General features: G+C 40.4%; 1 protein-coding gene across 3 annotated transcripts in view; it reads right to left on the bottom strand.

Moving 5' to 3' along the window:
* The window catches only part of borcs6 (BLOC-1 related complex subunit 6), a 13,285-nt gene extending 8,088 nt beyond the window's left edge, over positions 1 to 5,197 (bottom strand). For all 3 annotated transcript variants that reach the window (XR_013934191.1, XR_013934192.1, XM_080444847.1), the window contains exons 1-3: positions 5,152 to 5,197; positions 1,483 to 2,162; positions 970 to 1,177 (exon numbers count right to left, since the gene is read on the bottom strand). Coding sequence is in view for 1 of the 3 variants with exons in the window: in XM_080444847.1 (XP_080300973.1) it covers positions 970 to 1,177; positions 1,483 to 2,139 (865 nt within the window). In the remaining 2 variants the exon portion in view is untranslated. The remainder of the gene's footprint in view (positions 1 to 969; positions 1,178 to 1,482; positions 2,163 to 5,151) is intronic.
* Positions 5,198 to 18,515: the final 13,318 nt, after the last annotated feature.

The raw sequence follows: 18,515 nt of genomic DNA on the forward strand, positions 1-18,515 counted from the left end.
AAGGCTTGGGCAATGTCCAAAATGTTATTTCGATGCAGTTTGCGATGTTTTGAAAGGAACTCAATGTCGTTGTTAGTGGGGTGTATTATCAAATATTGGCCCAAGCCTAGTACAAATTAATATAGATTATCATTCGGACATTCATCATTGCCAAAGATTATCCAACCATACCCATAGTAGCACATACCCATAGATTTATTTATTCACCATGACAATGAGAAAATAGTATTTCATCAACACTTTCATTCAATAAATAGATTAACATTGCTGTAAACATTGAACAAAAAAACAAACAAAGAAAACAGTGTGGGGGAGTTGGCTGAGAACACAAGGGCTGCTGGCAGGCTTGTTGGTACACAGCGGCACAGCCTTCAACCATTGAAGGTCACCATTTACTGCTCTGTGTTGTGGTTCCTTTGCGCCCAAACTCAAGTGTCTCCTCTCAGCCATGGATTCTGCCACACCATCCAAAATAGTGTTGTCAGCCAATTTGATTGTTTAACATGTCGAGTTACTTCCACAGCAAGGTTGCTCACGGCGACAGTTCAGCATGCGTTGGCACTTTAACTTGTGCTGATTGGTCAGCTAGCTGTATCAGCCCTAGGGCTTATCACCGTCGGTTGGATAACCTCTGGCAACGACGAATGCCCAGGCAATAATTTGTGTATCACATATCCATAGTGTTATTTAGTCACAAAGAAGATAGAATAGCGTTTAATCAATGCAGCAACCATGTTGGCTACGTTTGATATGCTGAGTTCTTTCCGCAGCATCAGCAAGGTCTCTCAGGGTGACTGTTTGGTGGGTTGTGGTACTTTATCTTGCATTGATGGTCATCTACTGCCGTATCAAGCCGATAACAGCTGATAACAGTTATCAGCTCAAGGGCTGATATCAGTTATCACCATCTTTGTCCTTTTATCATGCCCCTCGCAGAGGGCACATAAAAGCTGGGTATATCTGACATACCTCCACAGGCTTGGCTGATCTCATCCAGGCTCTTGCTGTCCTGCATGCCCCGGACGATGCGGTCTCTCTCAGGTACATTGCGGACGCGGACCTGGGCCATGACATGGGGAGGACAGGCAATGTTGTCTGCCGGGAGGAGACCAGGAGGGGGAGAGGAAGCGCAGCTGGTGCTGGGACAAGGGGCCGAGGAGGAGTAGTGAGATGAGGGCTAAACAGGAGAAGAGAGGGAGAAGAGGTTAGTAGTTGCTTCTAAATCACTGCAGTGTCCCTCAGACAAATAAAGGCATAAGGCCTACATCCTAAACACACCAATAGGCCATAAAATGATCCAGTGTACAGTCCACCAGAATTCAAATTTCTTATTTTCTCAATGCTTAGTCAAGGAGGTGGATTGGATTTCAAAAGTCCCCAATTGTATTTTTATTTTGAAGGACAATGCTGTCAATTGGAATACTTATTTACACGTTTTTAAATAGATATAATTGTTTTAATTCAAACAAAAACTGGTCTCACCTCATCCTCTGGGCTTCCTGCATCATGTTGCTTCCATCTCTGTTTCTCTCTCTTCTCGTCATCCTCCTCATCTTGTTTCTCCTTCTCTCCGTCTCCATCCATCTCTTCTCTGGTGCTAACCTCTACAGTCTCTGTGTCTGTCTGCTGTCTGTCTGCACTGACAGGGTCTGCTCGTGGAGGCGAGTCTTTGGATTCTGTGTGCTGGGGTGAGTCCCCTCGTGGAGCTGCGCCCGGGGACTCACCAGAACGAGTGGCCTCTGGGGGAATCTCTGTGTCTTTGGGGCCTATTTCTGTGCCTTCAGTGCACGTGGCTGTGGGAAGTCTGGGAACGGAGGGGTCAAGCGCATGTGGTGAAGGTAATAACGTTGTGTGTGGTTGAGCGTCCAAATCGCGAGTCATGGAACTGTCTATTTCTGAATCTAAGCATCCCTCCCCGTCACAAACTCTTGTCTCCACATCCACGTGGTTCTCAGTCTCTCCCAGGGATCCGTCCTCTGATCCCTGTCCAGGACAGTGCACTCTGCTCCCTCCATATTTAAATGAGCCTGGGACATGGGTGTATGGGCCATTCTCACTACAGGGTTCTGAAGAAATAGCTGTCAAGACCCCATTGGCTGCTTCCGGCACCTCTGTGCCAATCACAGGGGAGAGACTCATCCCTCCACCTGCTACAGGGAGCACTGGAGAAGAATGTCATTGATCAACAACAATAACACATACTTAAAACTTTAATAAAACGTGAGTATAATTGTATGAACGAACAATCAACCAAGCCAAATAGTATGTGTTATTCTACTTTGATTCTAATTCTTTACTTACACAGCACTTTTGTGAAAGTAGTTTATGTAAATGAAGAATAATAGAAAAATTAAGAAGCCATAGATAAAGAAGAGGTGTGCAGCCACAGGAATATGTCTAGCTCCAATTGTGGCACTAGCTAGAATTGCATTGCACACCTTAATGTGTACTCGCCAGGCGCTACTATGGCTGCAGTATTCTGGTCTCAGTCAACGCCACATTTTGATATTTATTTGATGGTACTGCATACTACAGAACTGGTCTCAATTAAGATTAAAGCACTCCTTTTTACTTGTTGTATGCCTTCTTGTACTTTGATAAATGCTAGTTTTACTATGCAGATAGGATGGTTACGTTTTTACATACAGTATGTTTTGTATTGTCCTGGTATCCTAGTTTCTTTCGAGCACTACATTGTTTTCTTTACACTGTATGTATGTGACCATTTACCCCGTTGACTAGGGTTCATGCCATTTACTCTGATCTCGCACGGTGGAATTTAATTACACATTCTTTTAAATATATCATTACTTATGTAGTAGGCATAATTTTCTCATTGTCTGTACTAGCAATAGTAAGGTGTTTGACACCGTATACCCAATTCTGAACCTTTCCAAGGTCAATAAAAGATAATTGGAGTGTTTCAAACCCAAAGATTGCCTTATTCTTCTGATCTTGGTTTGACTCTGCCTTGGTCTCAGTCTCGACTTCGTCTCGTTTTAAGCCTAATTTATACAGTGTGACAACCCCTGTAAGACAGATTTTTCGGCTCACGGATGTCATTTGGAATTGGAACCTCTCACCGGCTGTGAGACACACGTCCTGAAACACTAACACCGTGTTATTCATGTCTCACAGAGTTTTGCAAATAACCAGAGCTATGAGCCATGACTTGTCTCACACAGTATTTAGGCTTTAGGTGGTCTTGAATACAGAACTATTATTCTATTGATGAAATTTGCAAATGCCTTCATTTGCAAGGGTGCTTACTGCTTATCTTTTCAGAACAGGTATGATTACTCAATGACAAAAGTGAACTACACTGAAACATTTGAACATCTGTTACCATAGATTAGATTTGTGTCCTATTTTTCAGCAAATCTCAACAAACCTCTGCTAACGAGTCTTCATCAGATTAGGAATTATTCTATGGAACCATTCAGGATAAACCGAAAAACAGGGAACCAAAGGGTCCATAGGGTATGCGACACATGATTAATACAGTTTTCATTATCAGGTTACAGTGATGTAACAGTCCTATCCTTGCTTTGTCTCTTCATGCACACACTTTACAATTTCCATTTGTAAAACACTGAAACTGTTCCAGTTTGAAGAGTACAAGTCAATAGAATAGAAATCACCCATAACCACTTAAACCCCAGCATCCGTACTGTGGGGAAAGCTTTCGCAGAAAATAGCAGATCGACAAGGCCACAAAGCGAGCAAGAGAACAGAATAGACACTAGTATTGAGCTCTGAGGGCCTCCGGTTACCCATATGGGGTTTAAGTGGTTAATTCCTCATGTTGTCAGGCAGAAGGCATGTCATTTCCTTGGTGAATGAGTTGCTCAATGATGAATCTATTACTGCTCTGAATAACAGCCATGTTATTTCCTGGACAACTGTCATTATGACATGACAGATGTACCAACAGTAACAGCTACAGGGTCTGTCTCTTAGCTGCAGCTATAGCTAGAACAGCAATCATCCATATTAGCCAAACACTAACTGTTCACAATACAGACGTTCAAACAGCTGTCAAATGATCATAAAACAGATATATGGATATAGCTTCGTACTAACGAGAAAAGGGAAGTTGAATTATTCCTGTCATTAGGGGTGATTTATACTTGGTTGCGCGTCGGTGTCGCACGCCCGAATATAGCAGATCTATAAGCTCACAACGCGTTCGCACTTCAACATGTTGTGAGCTTGGACATCAGCTATTTTCGGTGCGCGACACCCGAGCGCAACGAAGTATAAGCTTCTTTAGTCGCTAGCTATATCAACACCATCCCATAGCCTAGAGAGATGTTCGCACTGATTGGCAGATGCTTTAAAATAGCGACCTCCAAGATATTAAATAAATGCAGTGGTGGGAAAAGTACTCAAATTGTATTACTTAAGTTAAAGTATCAATACTGCAATGTAGAAATACTGTTACAAGTAAAAGTCCGGAATTCAAAACTTACTTGAGTAAAAGTACAAAAGTATTGGTATAAAAATGTACTTTCAGTTTAAATATCAAAAGTAGAAATTACTCATTATGGAGAACGTCAGATTTCACACGTTTTCAATGTAAAATATGTACACAAATCTTTTGAAAATAGCAGATCTACAAGCTCGATGCAACACATTGTGAGCTTGTAGATCGGCTATTTACAAATGGCCAAAATGTATAGGGCTGAAGTGGTATAGTATGTTAAGTAAAAATCTATTTTTGTAATAATTATTTTTCAAATAATTGTAGAGGAGTAAATAAAAAATATTTGCCTCTGAGATGTAATGGAGTAAGTAAACGTATTGGAAATTGGAAATACTTAAGTAGAGTACAAATACCTCAAAATTGGACTTAAGTACTTGAGTAAATGTACTTAGTTACTTTCCACCACTGCAACCAAATAGCCATTCACAACGCGTAAATCCGGTGGTTCCTCCGGACTATGGGATCTATGTTGATTTGATGTTAGCGTAAAACAAGTTAGCTGCCCAGGCCTCGAAATACAAAGGTTTTTTACAGTTTGCTTCCATTTTGTATGACAATATTACACAAAATGACAATTATCATGGTGAGATTTATGCTACCCTTTGTCCGTGCATTGCAATAGTGACAGATATGGTCATATTTCATGTAATAAAGAAAATACTCACCAGCACAGTTTATCTATCCTGCAAATAATGGCAACAACCTGGTCCGTTCTGAAAATCTTCCCCGGAAATAGCTCTTTAGACAGTAGTTCCACTTGGCAAACCCAACCATTTGAATATAATGTAACCTGAATATTTTTGATTCAAAGAACACACACACTAACCTAACATATTTTTAATTAGCATGTTGTGAATTATAGCTTGCACTGAAAAACGTATATCTTTGGATCAAGACTATCATAGATGTATTTTATTGATTTTGATATTTGCATATCTACGCAGGTCTTGGCTGTAGCACCCCCCATAGTAGGGGGTACTAAGTGAAAAATCGTTACGCGGCGGATAAAAGCATGAAATTTGATACAGATGTCCCTTGGGTCATCCTAAAACATCCTAGAAGGGGTGCCCAAAAAAATCTTAAACAGGAAGTGAGTTATGGACAAAATCCAAAATGGCCACCTAAACTGTTGACCGTTGACTCAAAAGACACCAAAATAATCTCCAAAAAGCATAAAATGTGGCACACATGTCGTTTGGGTCATCCTAAGACATCCTAGAAGGGGAGCCCAAAAAAATCTGAAACAGGAAGTGAGTTATTGACCAAATTGAAAATGGCCGCCTAGTGTTGTCGATTGACTCAAAAGACAACTAAAGAATCTCCAAAAAGTATAAAATGTGTCACACATGTCCCTTGGGTCATCCTAAGACATCCTAGAAGGGGTGCCCAAAAAAGTCTTCAACAGGAAGTGAGTTATTGACTAAATTGAAAATGGCCGCCTACAGTGTTGGCGATTGACTCAAAAAGCCTATAGAATCTCCAAAAAGTATACAATTTGGCACATATGTCCCTTGGGTCATCCTAACACATCCTAGAAGGGGTGCCAAAAATAATCTGAAACAGGAAGTGAGTTATTGACTAAATTGAAAATGGCCGCCTACAGAATCTCATAAAAGCATGAAATGTGGTACAAATGTCCCTTGGGTGATCTGAACGCATCCTACAAGGGGTGCCCAAAAAGGTTTTAAACAGGAAGTGACCGCCTAAAAGCAGTTGACACAAAAGAAAACATAAGGGGACGTCATAAAAGTGTATAATTTGGTACGTACATTGAGTGCTTCTTAATATATCCTAGAAGGGGTTATTTATTTGTTTGCTTGTTTATTAAACTTTTTAGGAAGGGACCATGTTGAAGAAATTCTAAATGGCTGTTTAAACAGTTGACCATGGCAGTCTGCATATTATGCAGACTCAATACGACAGGTTATGCAGTGCATAACTTGCCGTATTTTGTAGTCTACCTTCTGTTTTCATTTCTACATCACTTATTTATTTTACTTTCTGCATAATTTTGTTATTGTACTCTTTGAATCTTCTTTATTTATCTAACTCTCTGCATATTCTCATTTATTTTACTCTGCATCTTATCTTACTCTGCATCTTATCTTACTCTGCATATTCTTATTTTACTCTCTGCATCTTATTTATTTTGCACTCTACATCTTCTTGCTTGTTTTACACTCTATCTTCTCATGTATTTTCTTCTTGATCATTACAGTTTTTTTGTGATTAGTGTTTAGTAACTACATGTATTCATGTGTGCCATTTCGCAATTACCAGCACATTGGCATAATGCTCTGCAAGGTAACCCAGCATCCCGGCATCTACACTTTCTCGAACAGAAGGGCTCAGCTTTGCAGCCACACTTGAGTTCTCTACAAACTTAAGCAGCCTCTGGCAAGAGTGTCCATAAAGGTGTCCACGAATCAGCGACTTTAATTTATTTGTCAGGAGATGGTAGAGATTGCATAGCTTTCAGGCTTCTGGACCAAATGCTAGATTGGCTGCTCGATTTGAATATTGTAGCAGTGCAGCCCGTGTGGGAGGAGTGTTTTCCATTGAGAGACTATTCAAACTTTTTTTGGCACCCCTTAGGATGCATTCAGATCACCCAAGGGACATTTGTACCAAATGTCATGCTTTTATGAGATTATTTTTTATGAGTGTCTTTTGCATCATCTGTCAAGACTGTACACAGCCATTTTCAATTTAGTCACTTCCTGTTTCAGATAATTTCAGGCACCCCTTCTAGGATGTCTTAGGATGACCCAAGGGACATGTATGCCATTATGAGATTCTTTAGTTGTCTTTTGAGTCAATCGACAACACTGTAGGCGGTCATTTTCAATTTTGTCAATGACTCACTTCCTGTTCAAGATTTTTTTGGGCACCCCTTCTGGGATGTCTTGGGATGACCCAAGGGACATGTATGCCAAATTGTATGCTTTTATGAGATTCTTTAGTTGTCTTTTGAGTCAATAGATAACACTGTAGGCGGCCATTTTCAATTTTGTCAATAACTCAGTTCCTGCTTAAGATTTCTTTGGGCACCCCTTCTAGGATGTCTTAGGATGACCAAAAAGACATGTGTGCCAAATTGTATGCTTTTATGAGATTCTTTAGTTGTCTTTTGAGTCAATCGACAACACTAGGCGGCCATTTTCAATTTAGTCAATAACTCACTTCCTGTTTCAGATTCCTTTGGGCACCCCTTCTAGGATGTCTTAGGATGACCCAAGGGACATATGTGCCAAATTTTATGCTTTTTGGAGATTCTTTTGAGTCAACGGTCAACAGTTTAGGTGGCCATTTTGAATTTTGTCCATAAGTCACTTCCTGTTTAAGATTTTTTTGGGCACCCCTTCTAGGATGTTTTAGGATGACCCAAGGGACATCTGTATCAAATTTCATGCTTTTATCCGCCGCGTAACGATTTGGCCATTTTTTGTGCTTAGTACCCCCTACTACAGTGCGTTCTGCACTTTCACCAGTAAATCTCGTATTTCTCCAAAGATGTACAAATGCAGAATATAAGGTGCTTACCCGGTTGCCCCAAATATTAAGTCACGCTTCGTAGTCTTTGTGCAATGTATTAGTCCATATGTTTCAATAAATATGTGTTTTAATCCCGTCTGTGGCCGAACGCCACCCCCCCCCCCCCCCCCTCGTTAACTTCCTCTTTACATTGAGTGTAATTCCGGCTTTCACAGGATGCGCCCTTATTTTTTAACTCTATGGATGCGCCCGGGAAAATACAGGGAACTTCCGACAGAATCCAACACAGACGGAATTAAAACACATATCTATTGCAAAATATGAACTAATACATTGCACAAAGACTCCAAAGAGTGAGTTAACATTTGGGGCAACCGGGTAAGCACCCTATATATTTTTATTGTACATGAACGGAGAAGTAGTGACTTTACTGGTGAAAGTGCAGGACACACAGGGGGCTAGCCAATATCGTAGATACAAAAGTAAAAGTCAGACTGATTGATTGATTGATTGGTGTACTTTATTTAGTAAGACATGAGAACAACAGTACATGGCAGTACAAATTCACAATACAAGGTCTACTAAACTGGAAGACTCATTAAGCACTGAGCTTGTTTAAAATGAGATCCTCACGCACACAAATCATGATGAAATACTCGATAAAATACATATATGATAGTCTTGATCCCAGGCTAGTTTACCTTATGCTTGTGTTGTACATTAACAATACATATTCTGTCATCAAATAAGTCCTGTGTGCGGTAATGAGCCGTTTGTTATTATTTTAATTATGGTTTACGTTTAGTTGACGGAAACATCCTTCCAGTCAGATAATGATCTCTATGCTCCTGTAGTTCTCTCTCTTCCCTTCAGAGGGCGACAAACACCGTCTCCCGCACACGTCTCCTGCCCTCGGTTTGATACTTGAACAGTGTTTTCTGTGCTGACCTGACATGACCCACACAACTCTCACATGACCCACACATTCACAACAGTCTCTCACGCAATGAGCGTCAGACACACGGAAATGAAGCGCTTCACACGCACTCACGCCACATCCTATTTATTCTCACGCTGTCAAATCATCCGGGACCTGCGTCAACTCTGGTAACAGTTACAGTGGGCACTTGGTATTTCTGGGCACCTTTTTAATATTTATTTATTTTGTATTTTCTATTTGATTTTGTATTTGCATTTATTTTATAAACGAGGGGCTAAATACATTTTGGTCTATTATTATTATTATTTTTTTTTTTTAAATTACATTACAGGCCCAATATTTCTACAAATGCTACAAATTGCTACAAAACCTGTGATCAGTCATTTCGGGGATAAACACGTCAATATAGAGCTGCATCACTTTTTGGCAGCTAGGTGGAAAGGTGCATTTTGGCCCTTAAAAGGTATTTTGAACAGGTGCATTGTGTGTGGGCTATACTCTTTAAAATACAACCATCATGAATAAAATAATATAGCATACATAAATAGTCATTAAATGATACACGATAATAATAATAATATGATAGTTTTGTTTCTCTAAAACATTTTGAGAACTTGAAGATGGTCACCTGACCTGCTGTATTTTGTGCATGGAAGACTGGAACCACAAACCCTCACCAGTTCTATGTGACCATGAATTTAGAAAATCCAACACAATCCAACACCTGAAAATGATCCATATTCAAGTGGTGAAGAATGGGGTTCTTTGAACTAACTATGGCGTGACTGTACATCATACTGCATGCCTACACCAAGGGGTATACACAACTACGTAACTATGTTACACACAATCATCTTCTTGTCTGTGTCAGGCTTACAGTACCAGAATGCCTGCAGGGCTGTGCCGCGGCTAAAATGAGGTAACCTATCAGACAAAAAGCGATTTGTTTCACTATTATTGTCTCAAAATAAATAGAAATGTTTACAATACAAAGCAAAGCTTGATTTTATGATGTGTTTATTTATCTGACACTTAAATCACTGATTTGCATCAATTTAATCAGAAAAAGTGGGTCATGCAGCAAGGCTCTGACGCCACAGTTGATGCAAAATATCTTGTATGAAACTGGTTTAGCCTAGAGAACACATGAGGATACAGCTAGAAGAAGGTAACACGCACATCCAATACCAAACAAGGCAGGTGCTAATTAAGCAGTACAGTAAAAAAAAAAACTGCTCGTGCAATGCTGGGCTCCGGTTTAGAACTGATTTATTATACCAAATGAGTGTTGGAGAAACATTTCAAGCTCACACACTCACACACAAAGAAATGGTATTGTTAAAGACAAGTAAAATTAACAATTAATACGTATGTATATGTATGTATTCTCACACACACACACACACACACACACGCACTTACGCACACACACACACACACACACACACACACACGCGCACACACACACACACACACACACACACACACACACACACACACACACACACACACACACACACACACACACACACACACACACACACACACACACACACACACACACAATTCAATTTCAATTCAAAGGGCTTTATTGGCATGAGAAAACATACGTTTACATTGCCAAAGCAGAAAGTACAATACAACAATACAGCAATACAATCAAAACAAAACACACACACACACACACACACACACACACACACACACACACACACACACACACACACACACACACACACACACACACACACACACACACACACACACACACACACACACACACACATACAAATCAATACAATTTTGAAGAACAGAAACCACATTTTTACTCTTGTGTATATAAGATGTAACACATACAAATCATGAATCTTGAACATGAGAACATACATACACACGTCACACATACAGTATCGGCTATGTTTATTTGAGTCCAACTAAATCATCTCTATTGGCAACCAGTTACATAAACAATTCACAGAAGTTTGGCTTTGGGGCAGAACATAATAAGACTTAATGAGCTTCCCTGGTGACATCACAATTATCTCAGTCTCATTTCTGAGCTTCTCTATGAAAACAGCTCATTAGAAAGATGGGGTGTGATTATCTCATCCAGTCCCATTCCAAACCACAACAAGGTTCAGGTGTGTTGTAGGGGTGTTGGCAGTGGAGATTAACAGCTGTGTCTGTTTCAATCGGGGGAATCAGTCGGTAGTACTCCTTTCCTCTTTGATTAGCTTGAAAAGCTTGTTGGAAATGGTTTGCACTCGTGGCTGCTATGCCTGGTCCCTGGGGATCCCTGGTGCTGCTGGTCTTTTATGCAACCGCGGGAAGCTACACTGTAGTTGCATTCCCCTGGCATCCTTCTGGTTGTGTGAGGACAAGTGAGACATGGGATCCCAAGTGTGTGTAACGAACTACCCAGTACCTGGTACCAGTAGAAGTTGTCCCCAAGTTAAACACTTAAGCCCTATTCTATGGTTCGACATACGTTCGCCTATAATGAGACATGCCCAAAACAGAGACACCAGGGTTTAGTGGTTAGTAGGAACCACTGATTGATGGTGAACTGACTAGATGTGTGATTTTAAATAAATGATCAAGCCTCAGTTTACCCTTTCACTAACGACTGCTCTAATGGCTTCATGTGTTCTGAATATAACAAAGTTCATTGTGTATCATTTAGTCAAATGCAAGCTCAGCCAGTGCAGGTTAGAGTAAGTGGTAGTACAATATGGGGTAAGCGTTGTTTTTTGTTTTTTTGTTTTTAGCTTGAAAGAGCTTGTTGGAAATTGGAATTGATGATAAAGTGACTGGAAGGATATAATTATATGAATTAATGACTAAGACTCATTTGACCCTGTTTGATTGGAAGCCAGGCCAGTGTCTGTGGCTCCCTGAGCCTTTGAGTGTGGTTAGAAATGACAAACTCTGCATGAGAGGAAGAGAGTTGACAGGGATTAAAAACCACACCATCAACCACTTGAAAAAAGAGCTGGGCTGGATCCATATCCACCGATAAATCATGGCTACCCAACGACCCCTCCGCTTCCCTCTCTCTTTTCCTCTCTCTTTCATTCTCTCTCCTCCACTTTCCCTCCCTCTCTCCCACCGGCCCCTTCCCTCCCTGTCTTCCTTTCTCTCACCCCCTGATACCCTCGGCGGGGATTCTCATCATACTTTATGTTGTTTGTTCCCACTTATTATTTTGTGTCAAGCATATAAACGAGAGCCATCAGTCATTAAGATATATGACATTGAACTCAGCAGGGCCCCAATTGCTCCTAATAATTTTAAACTGAATACTGACCGAACTAATGTCTAGCTACAGTAACATATATCCATCTGCTTGAACTTATGAGCCTCCATAAGCAGCCTTCTTTGCTGTCCCCTGTTTTTCCACCATGACTCTAGAGGTTAACTGTCTATAGGGCATAGCAGTGGCGGCCATTTTCTGGTTCCACTTCAAAATACTCAATGCATTTTTCCCATTGACATTTCCAAAAATATTTATATCAATTCATTTAAGCCTAGAATCAAGCCATCCAGGGTCCTGGTGAATCATGACTATAAAACGTTTGATTCTGTGAAAAAACTTTTTTGAAAACGGCAAAACAAAGGGTATTTATTAAATATAGTATATCATATAATTAAATATAAAATAAAATAGAAAAAAATGTTTTATGGTCATGATTCACCAGGACCCTGGATGGCTTGATTCTAGGCTTAAATGAATTGATATAAATATTTTTGGAAATGTCAATGGGAAAAATGCATTGAGTATTTTGAAGTGGAACCAGAAAATGGCCGCCACTGCTATGCCCTATAAGAGGGTCGGCCTGTGTGTGATTGTTGTCTGCAGCTAATCTCGCAAATTGCTGGACCGATCAGTGCAAAATGTCTTGTGCACATTGCCAGTAGATTGACTTAGTACTCATAGGGTTTACATTTCTTTTAAGTATTTAACTTTCATTTTATAATGGAAGTCAATGGGCCTCGGAATCGGGTTGAAACCTTGCCCAAATTTGCAGTCATACAGTATGTCACAGATACGTCATAGACGACTGACATCACAGGCTGGCCACGTCAAGTCCGAGATCTATAATCGAGTTGCCGTGCCCTTGATTAGATTTTTGCCGGACCCAGGGGGTCTGGCTTACATGAGGCTTTGTACCTGTTTTCTCCATACATGGGCATGGTCACTTTGTCCTTAGGCCCCAGCCATAAAAGTCTGTCCCCCTTTCGTCCATACATGGGCATAGACACAGGCTGACACGTCATGTGAAGTCTGGGTCTGGCAGAACCAGGTCTCCTGGTCTTGTTATTTACTGTATCTCGCTCTGTCTACCCCTGTCTTTTTCTCCCCTCCTCTGCCTCACTCTCTCATTCTCTCTCTCCCCCCTCTCTCTGTGGGGACTCTAGCCTTGTTATATCCTATTTGCGCACACTTCTTTTTTGTGTCAAACATCTAAACCAGAGCCATCGATCCAGAAAGACTTATGGCATTGAACTCAGCAGGGCCCCCATAGTTCCTAACCAAAGGCTGAATGAGCTAATGTCTAGCTAATGCATATCTAATGCATGTCTGCTTGAACTTATAAGCCTTATTGTCTTGTCCCCGACTCATTGTCTGGTTTGTTTTTTTCAAGTTGTTTGGTGTCTGATACATGTCACCGCCTCAACTCTTTGGCTTATAAATGTTTTTAATGGAAAGAGTGTGGCGGGCCAATGTTAAATACTTCTGATTGTCATTTGACTAATTTCATCATACAACAAATACCCTTCCATTCAGTAGGCAATTATTTGACTATTGTAGGAAAACATTTGGGTATTAATCAAAGATTAATCTAACAACGTACTGTAGTTCTATGAAGTATACACTAAAGTAGAAGAGGCTACTTCCAATTGTTGCACTTTTAGATACAAGGTTTGAAAGAGACAGATATTCCCAGTTGTAGCTAAGTGAAGCAGGATTTGTGACCAGAGAGCTGCAGATACGAAACACTCTCAAAACCTTTATTCACCTGTTTCCTAGGCTGTGTGTTTTCCACTTCCTGTCGATTTGATCCAATGAAATCCAATGAAACTGGTCAGATGACCAATGATATCCAATGAAATCGACAGGAAGTGGAAAACACACAGCCTAGGAAAGAGGTGAATAGCAGTCTTATTTTTAGATAATTTGTTTAGAGTGGATTGTGTGCAGAGAAAGGAATCTATACGATGTTAACATGCAACTCCAATCTCTGGAGTTGAACCTGTGACAATGCAATTATGTGCTTGATGTATTATTAGTTAGATAGACCACCACAATAACTAATCCAATTCGTTTTAGATTTTTAATGGCTTTACTGGTTTATCAGTTCCATCATTGGTCATTGCACTGTCATCGTGTACAGTATGATACTGTACATGTGTATCACTGATCATACATCACGTATAGATACAGGCTATAGATATTATTGGTATACACTCACAATACACTACTACATACAGTAGCCTACCGTTCATTCATTCCCTGTATGATATAAGCACTGTTTGATGACTGTGTATTATTTGTATTTTTGGATAACAATATCCTATACTGTAAGATTGTATTTTTTGTGCACCTTGAATGAAAGAATCAAATATTATGGGGAAATAAGAATGAAGGTTGAAAGAGAGAGAGAGGACAACATACAGTAAGACACGAATGGGATTTGTACCAATGACTGGAAATGCATAGAATGTGGTATGTACCTTGAAGGACTTGCCCACAGAGTGCCCAGATGGAGGTCATTTCCATGCATCGCTGCCAACAAAACACAGTATTGCAGTATTTTGATATCCTTTTAATGTGTGGTTTTGTCTGTTCTGCTCATAGTCTTAATGTGATCCTGTTTCTCTGATTGAGATTCTATAGTATGTTATTCCATGGGAATGTATGTGGTTCCACTGGCATGCGAGATGTATGATGTTTGCTATTGTATGCTTGTTATGCTGTTTTAGAATGAAGACGTTGATGGATTGTGTGTATGAACTGTAATATAGCTGGAATTACTAGCATAATCCTGCAGATATGATTATATGATTTGTATGAGCGCACATACAGTACTGTACTACACTGTGTGTGTGTGTGTGTGTGTGTGTGTGTGTGTGTGTGTGTGGGGGGGGGGCAGTACTGTATGTGCTCATCTTCCTCCCTCCCTCTCTCTCTGAGTGTGTGTGTGTGCAGCATGCTTGTGAGAAGGAGTCTCGCGTGTAAAGGCATTCTCTATGTACAGTATGTAATGTGGTCATGCATGTGTATGCACATGTTTCCGATATTCGGTCTTAACAAACCACACAATCCCCCAAAACCTTCCGTTGAAAGCAGAACTTTATACATATTTACAAAAGAATGTCTCCTTCGATGAGAGGAGATCAATAGATACTTTGATTCCCATCTGCAGAGAAGTTGTTCTGGAAAATTACATGAGAGAAGTGTTGGCACAGTGCAGTAAATATACCATGAGGGACTGAAATACATCTAATGAGTGAGGAGAGGTTCTGTACAAGGTCACTGAGGGAAGGACAAAACGTTAAAATGTCCCCCCTCTTAAAAATTCACCACACTTGAGGTGGTTGGCCTGGCATGGATGCCACATGCACGTACACCCACATGGGCATGCATGCATACGCATGCACACACACTTTTCATATTTGAGAGGTCATTCAATCTGGCACGTGCACAACTTTCAAGTGTGCACACAATAATACACTTTACACTTAGCTTTCACTTACTCGCTCTACATACAACATGCATAGAAACACACACATACATGCATACGTGCACAGACTGCACACACACACGCGCGCGCGCACGCACACACACACACACACACACACACACACACACACACACACACACACACACACACACACACACACACACACACACACACACACACACACACACACACACACACACACACACACACACACACACACACACACACACACACACAGACCAAGCTCAGTATTGGTTACTTCTTTCATGTGGTCCACCAGGCCAGCCACATTTTAATTTTCTGGGCTTATTACCGCTCGGCTCCCAGAGCTCTGAGGGGAGGTGGTTTATTTTTCCTACATCATCAAAAGTGTTTTAGATCGGCTGCTTAGTTCTACATTTGGCAGCTTTGCTGGCTTGGCTTTTAAACTTTCATTTATTTCTCTTTCTCTCTGATCACTGTAATGTCAAACACACACACACACACACACACACACACACACACACACACACACACACACACACACACACACACACACACACACACACACACACACACACACACACACACACACACACACACACACACACACACACACACACACACACACACACACACACACACACTAGAATCTAGATGCATGCTGGACATGGGTGGAAGAGTGCAATTGCACCCTCGCACACACTCACTCACACACATAGTACTGTACTGTGACTGTACTGTACTGTATATACAAACAAACAGATATACATACAGATTTACAGTACGTACATGCACAAATACATACACACACTAACACATGCACGTATAGACACACATGCAAACATTAATGCTAACCTCCGCAAGAAGGAAAAAAATGGTCATACACGCGCACACACACGCACACACACACACACACACACACACACACACACACACACACACACACACACACACACACACACACAAACAAGCCACTTTGCTCCAAGTTAAACAAATAAATAGCACTAAGAAGAAAGTTAAATAGAGACGGAACAAGTTGTTGGTAGAACAAATCACAATTTAGCGCCTTGAAATGACACTGACAGTCTCTCAATTCCTGGCAACACAGAGTCCCATTGATGCAGTCCGTGTTTTTCATTTTCAGAGGTCCTAGATTCTTCAAATGAAAGTGTTTTTTCTGTACACAAGGTCCATTTCAGCAGGTTTCCCCTCGCAATATACAGCCAAGTTCCTTTTTCAACTGAAGGTCTAGAATCTCTGACGTCACCTCGGTTTTGTATGTTCAAATGCACTGTACAGTAGATCCTTGTGAAGATATGTATTCTGTACATACTGTAGGGCCTGTTTAATAAATACCCATTCTTTAAAATATACAGCCACTTTTCTAAAACTAAATCTAAACAGACTGAAATGAGCCATTGTCAAACATTTTAGGTTCTGGCACACCAAATTGTAGAAATATAACTCATGCCATGTGTGGACTCACACAAAACATTAGGCCACCGTAAGCATTCTGGGTGTGGTTCAGGCACACCACTGTTCTAGCAGGTTCCACTGATTCTCTGCACTAAAGGTATATTTTCTGGACCCTGAAAAATCATCAGACTCCCCCCTTGCAGTACAGAGAGAAAGGGTACTAAAGCTTTTGTCAGCTGGAGGTATTAAATGAGAAAGGTTGAGGGACTTTGGATTTCATATTTTCATTTCTTGTCATGTGTCAATCCGTGGCTCCGTTTTGGGCGCAGGACTATAGTTTGAGAAACCAGTATGTACTATACTGAGTTTACTGAGATAACTCAATAAATCCATTAGGTGGGTCTATACTTCATAGGCTGCTTTCCTACCATATCAAATTAAAATGTTCTATGGGAGCTCTATTCATGTCTCTTGCTTCAGAGAAAAGTTTACAGGTATGTTGTCCTCTAAGCAGGAAGTAATGTTTACGCTCTTGAACCTGTAAAAACTATTTTTCTAAACTCAGAAATACATGGGCATCGAATGTACAATAACTGTTACGGTACAATAACACTACAGTTTGCATGGACTCATTACAGTAACCTATGCATTAACTAACAACATTAACTTGTTGTTTATGCAACAGATGGTAGTACAATATACAGTAATAAATATACTGTAATTATATTCTATTTGCATTTACATTGTGTCATTACACACCTGTAAGTACAATGTGTATTAGTTATTCATTAGGTATTCACATGTGTTACTTAAGAACTTACACAATATTGTTGTGTATTGGCAATGCTTTCCCAAACATTAATATGAACGTGAATAAACTCCAATAATATCATTGTCAAGTGTAGCTTTGTTTTCGTTCCTAATTAATGAAAGGATTAGTTTTTGGATATCTGCATTTTTCTTTTATCTCACAGCAGCATAGAACATTTTCTTAGATCAACTAGACTTGCCTGGCACAAATGAACGGTTTACATTTTTACTACATGTGGACACTGCTACTACACCCAAACGAACACTCAAAAATAGATGGCCTTGTCAAGTCCATTTTGTGACCTCATCAACATCAAAGTCCTCTACCATGCCTTTTATCCTCTCTCTCTCTCTCTCTCTCTCTCTCTCTCTCTCTCTCTCTCTCTCTCTCTCTCTCTCTCTCTCTCTCTCTCTCTCTCTCTCTCTCTCTCTCTCTCTCTCTCTCTTCCTCGAGTGGTTATGGTGAGTCATATTTTGGTCAGACCCCACCTTTCTGGATCAACTCGCATTGCAAGTGTTAGAAGCATTTGCCTGCAGTTTACATCTGTTTGAGAGGGGGAAATGTGCCAATAAATGCTCAAATTCAACCAAAACATTCTGGAAAAGATAATTGACATTCTTGAAATAATTTCTACTTTGA

Source organism: Gymnoscopelus braueri, assembly GCF_963280865.1.
Source record: "Gymnoscopelus braueri genome assembly, chromosome: 12".
Taxonomy (NCBI): Eukaryota; Metazoa; Chordata; class Actinopteri; order Myctophiformes; family Myctophidae; genus Gymnoscopelus; species Gymnoscopelus braueri.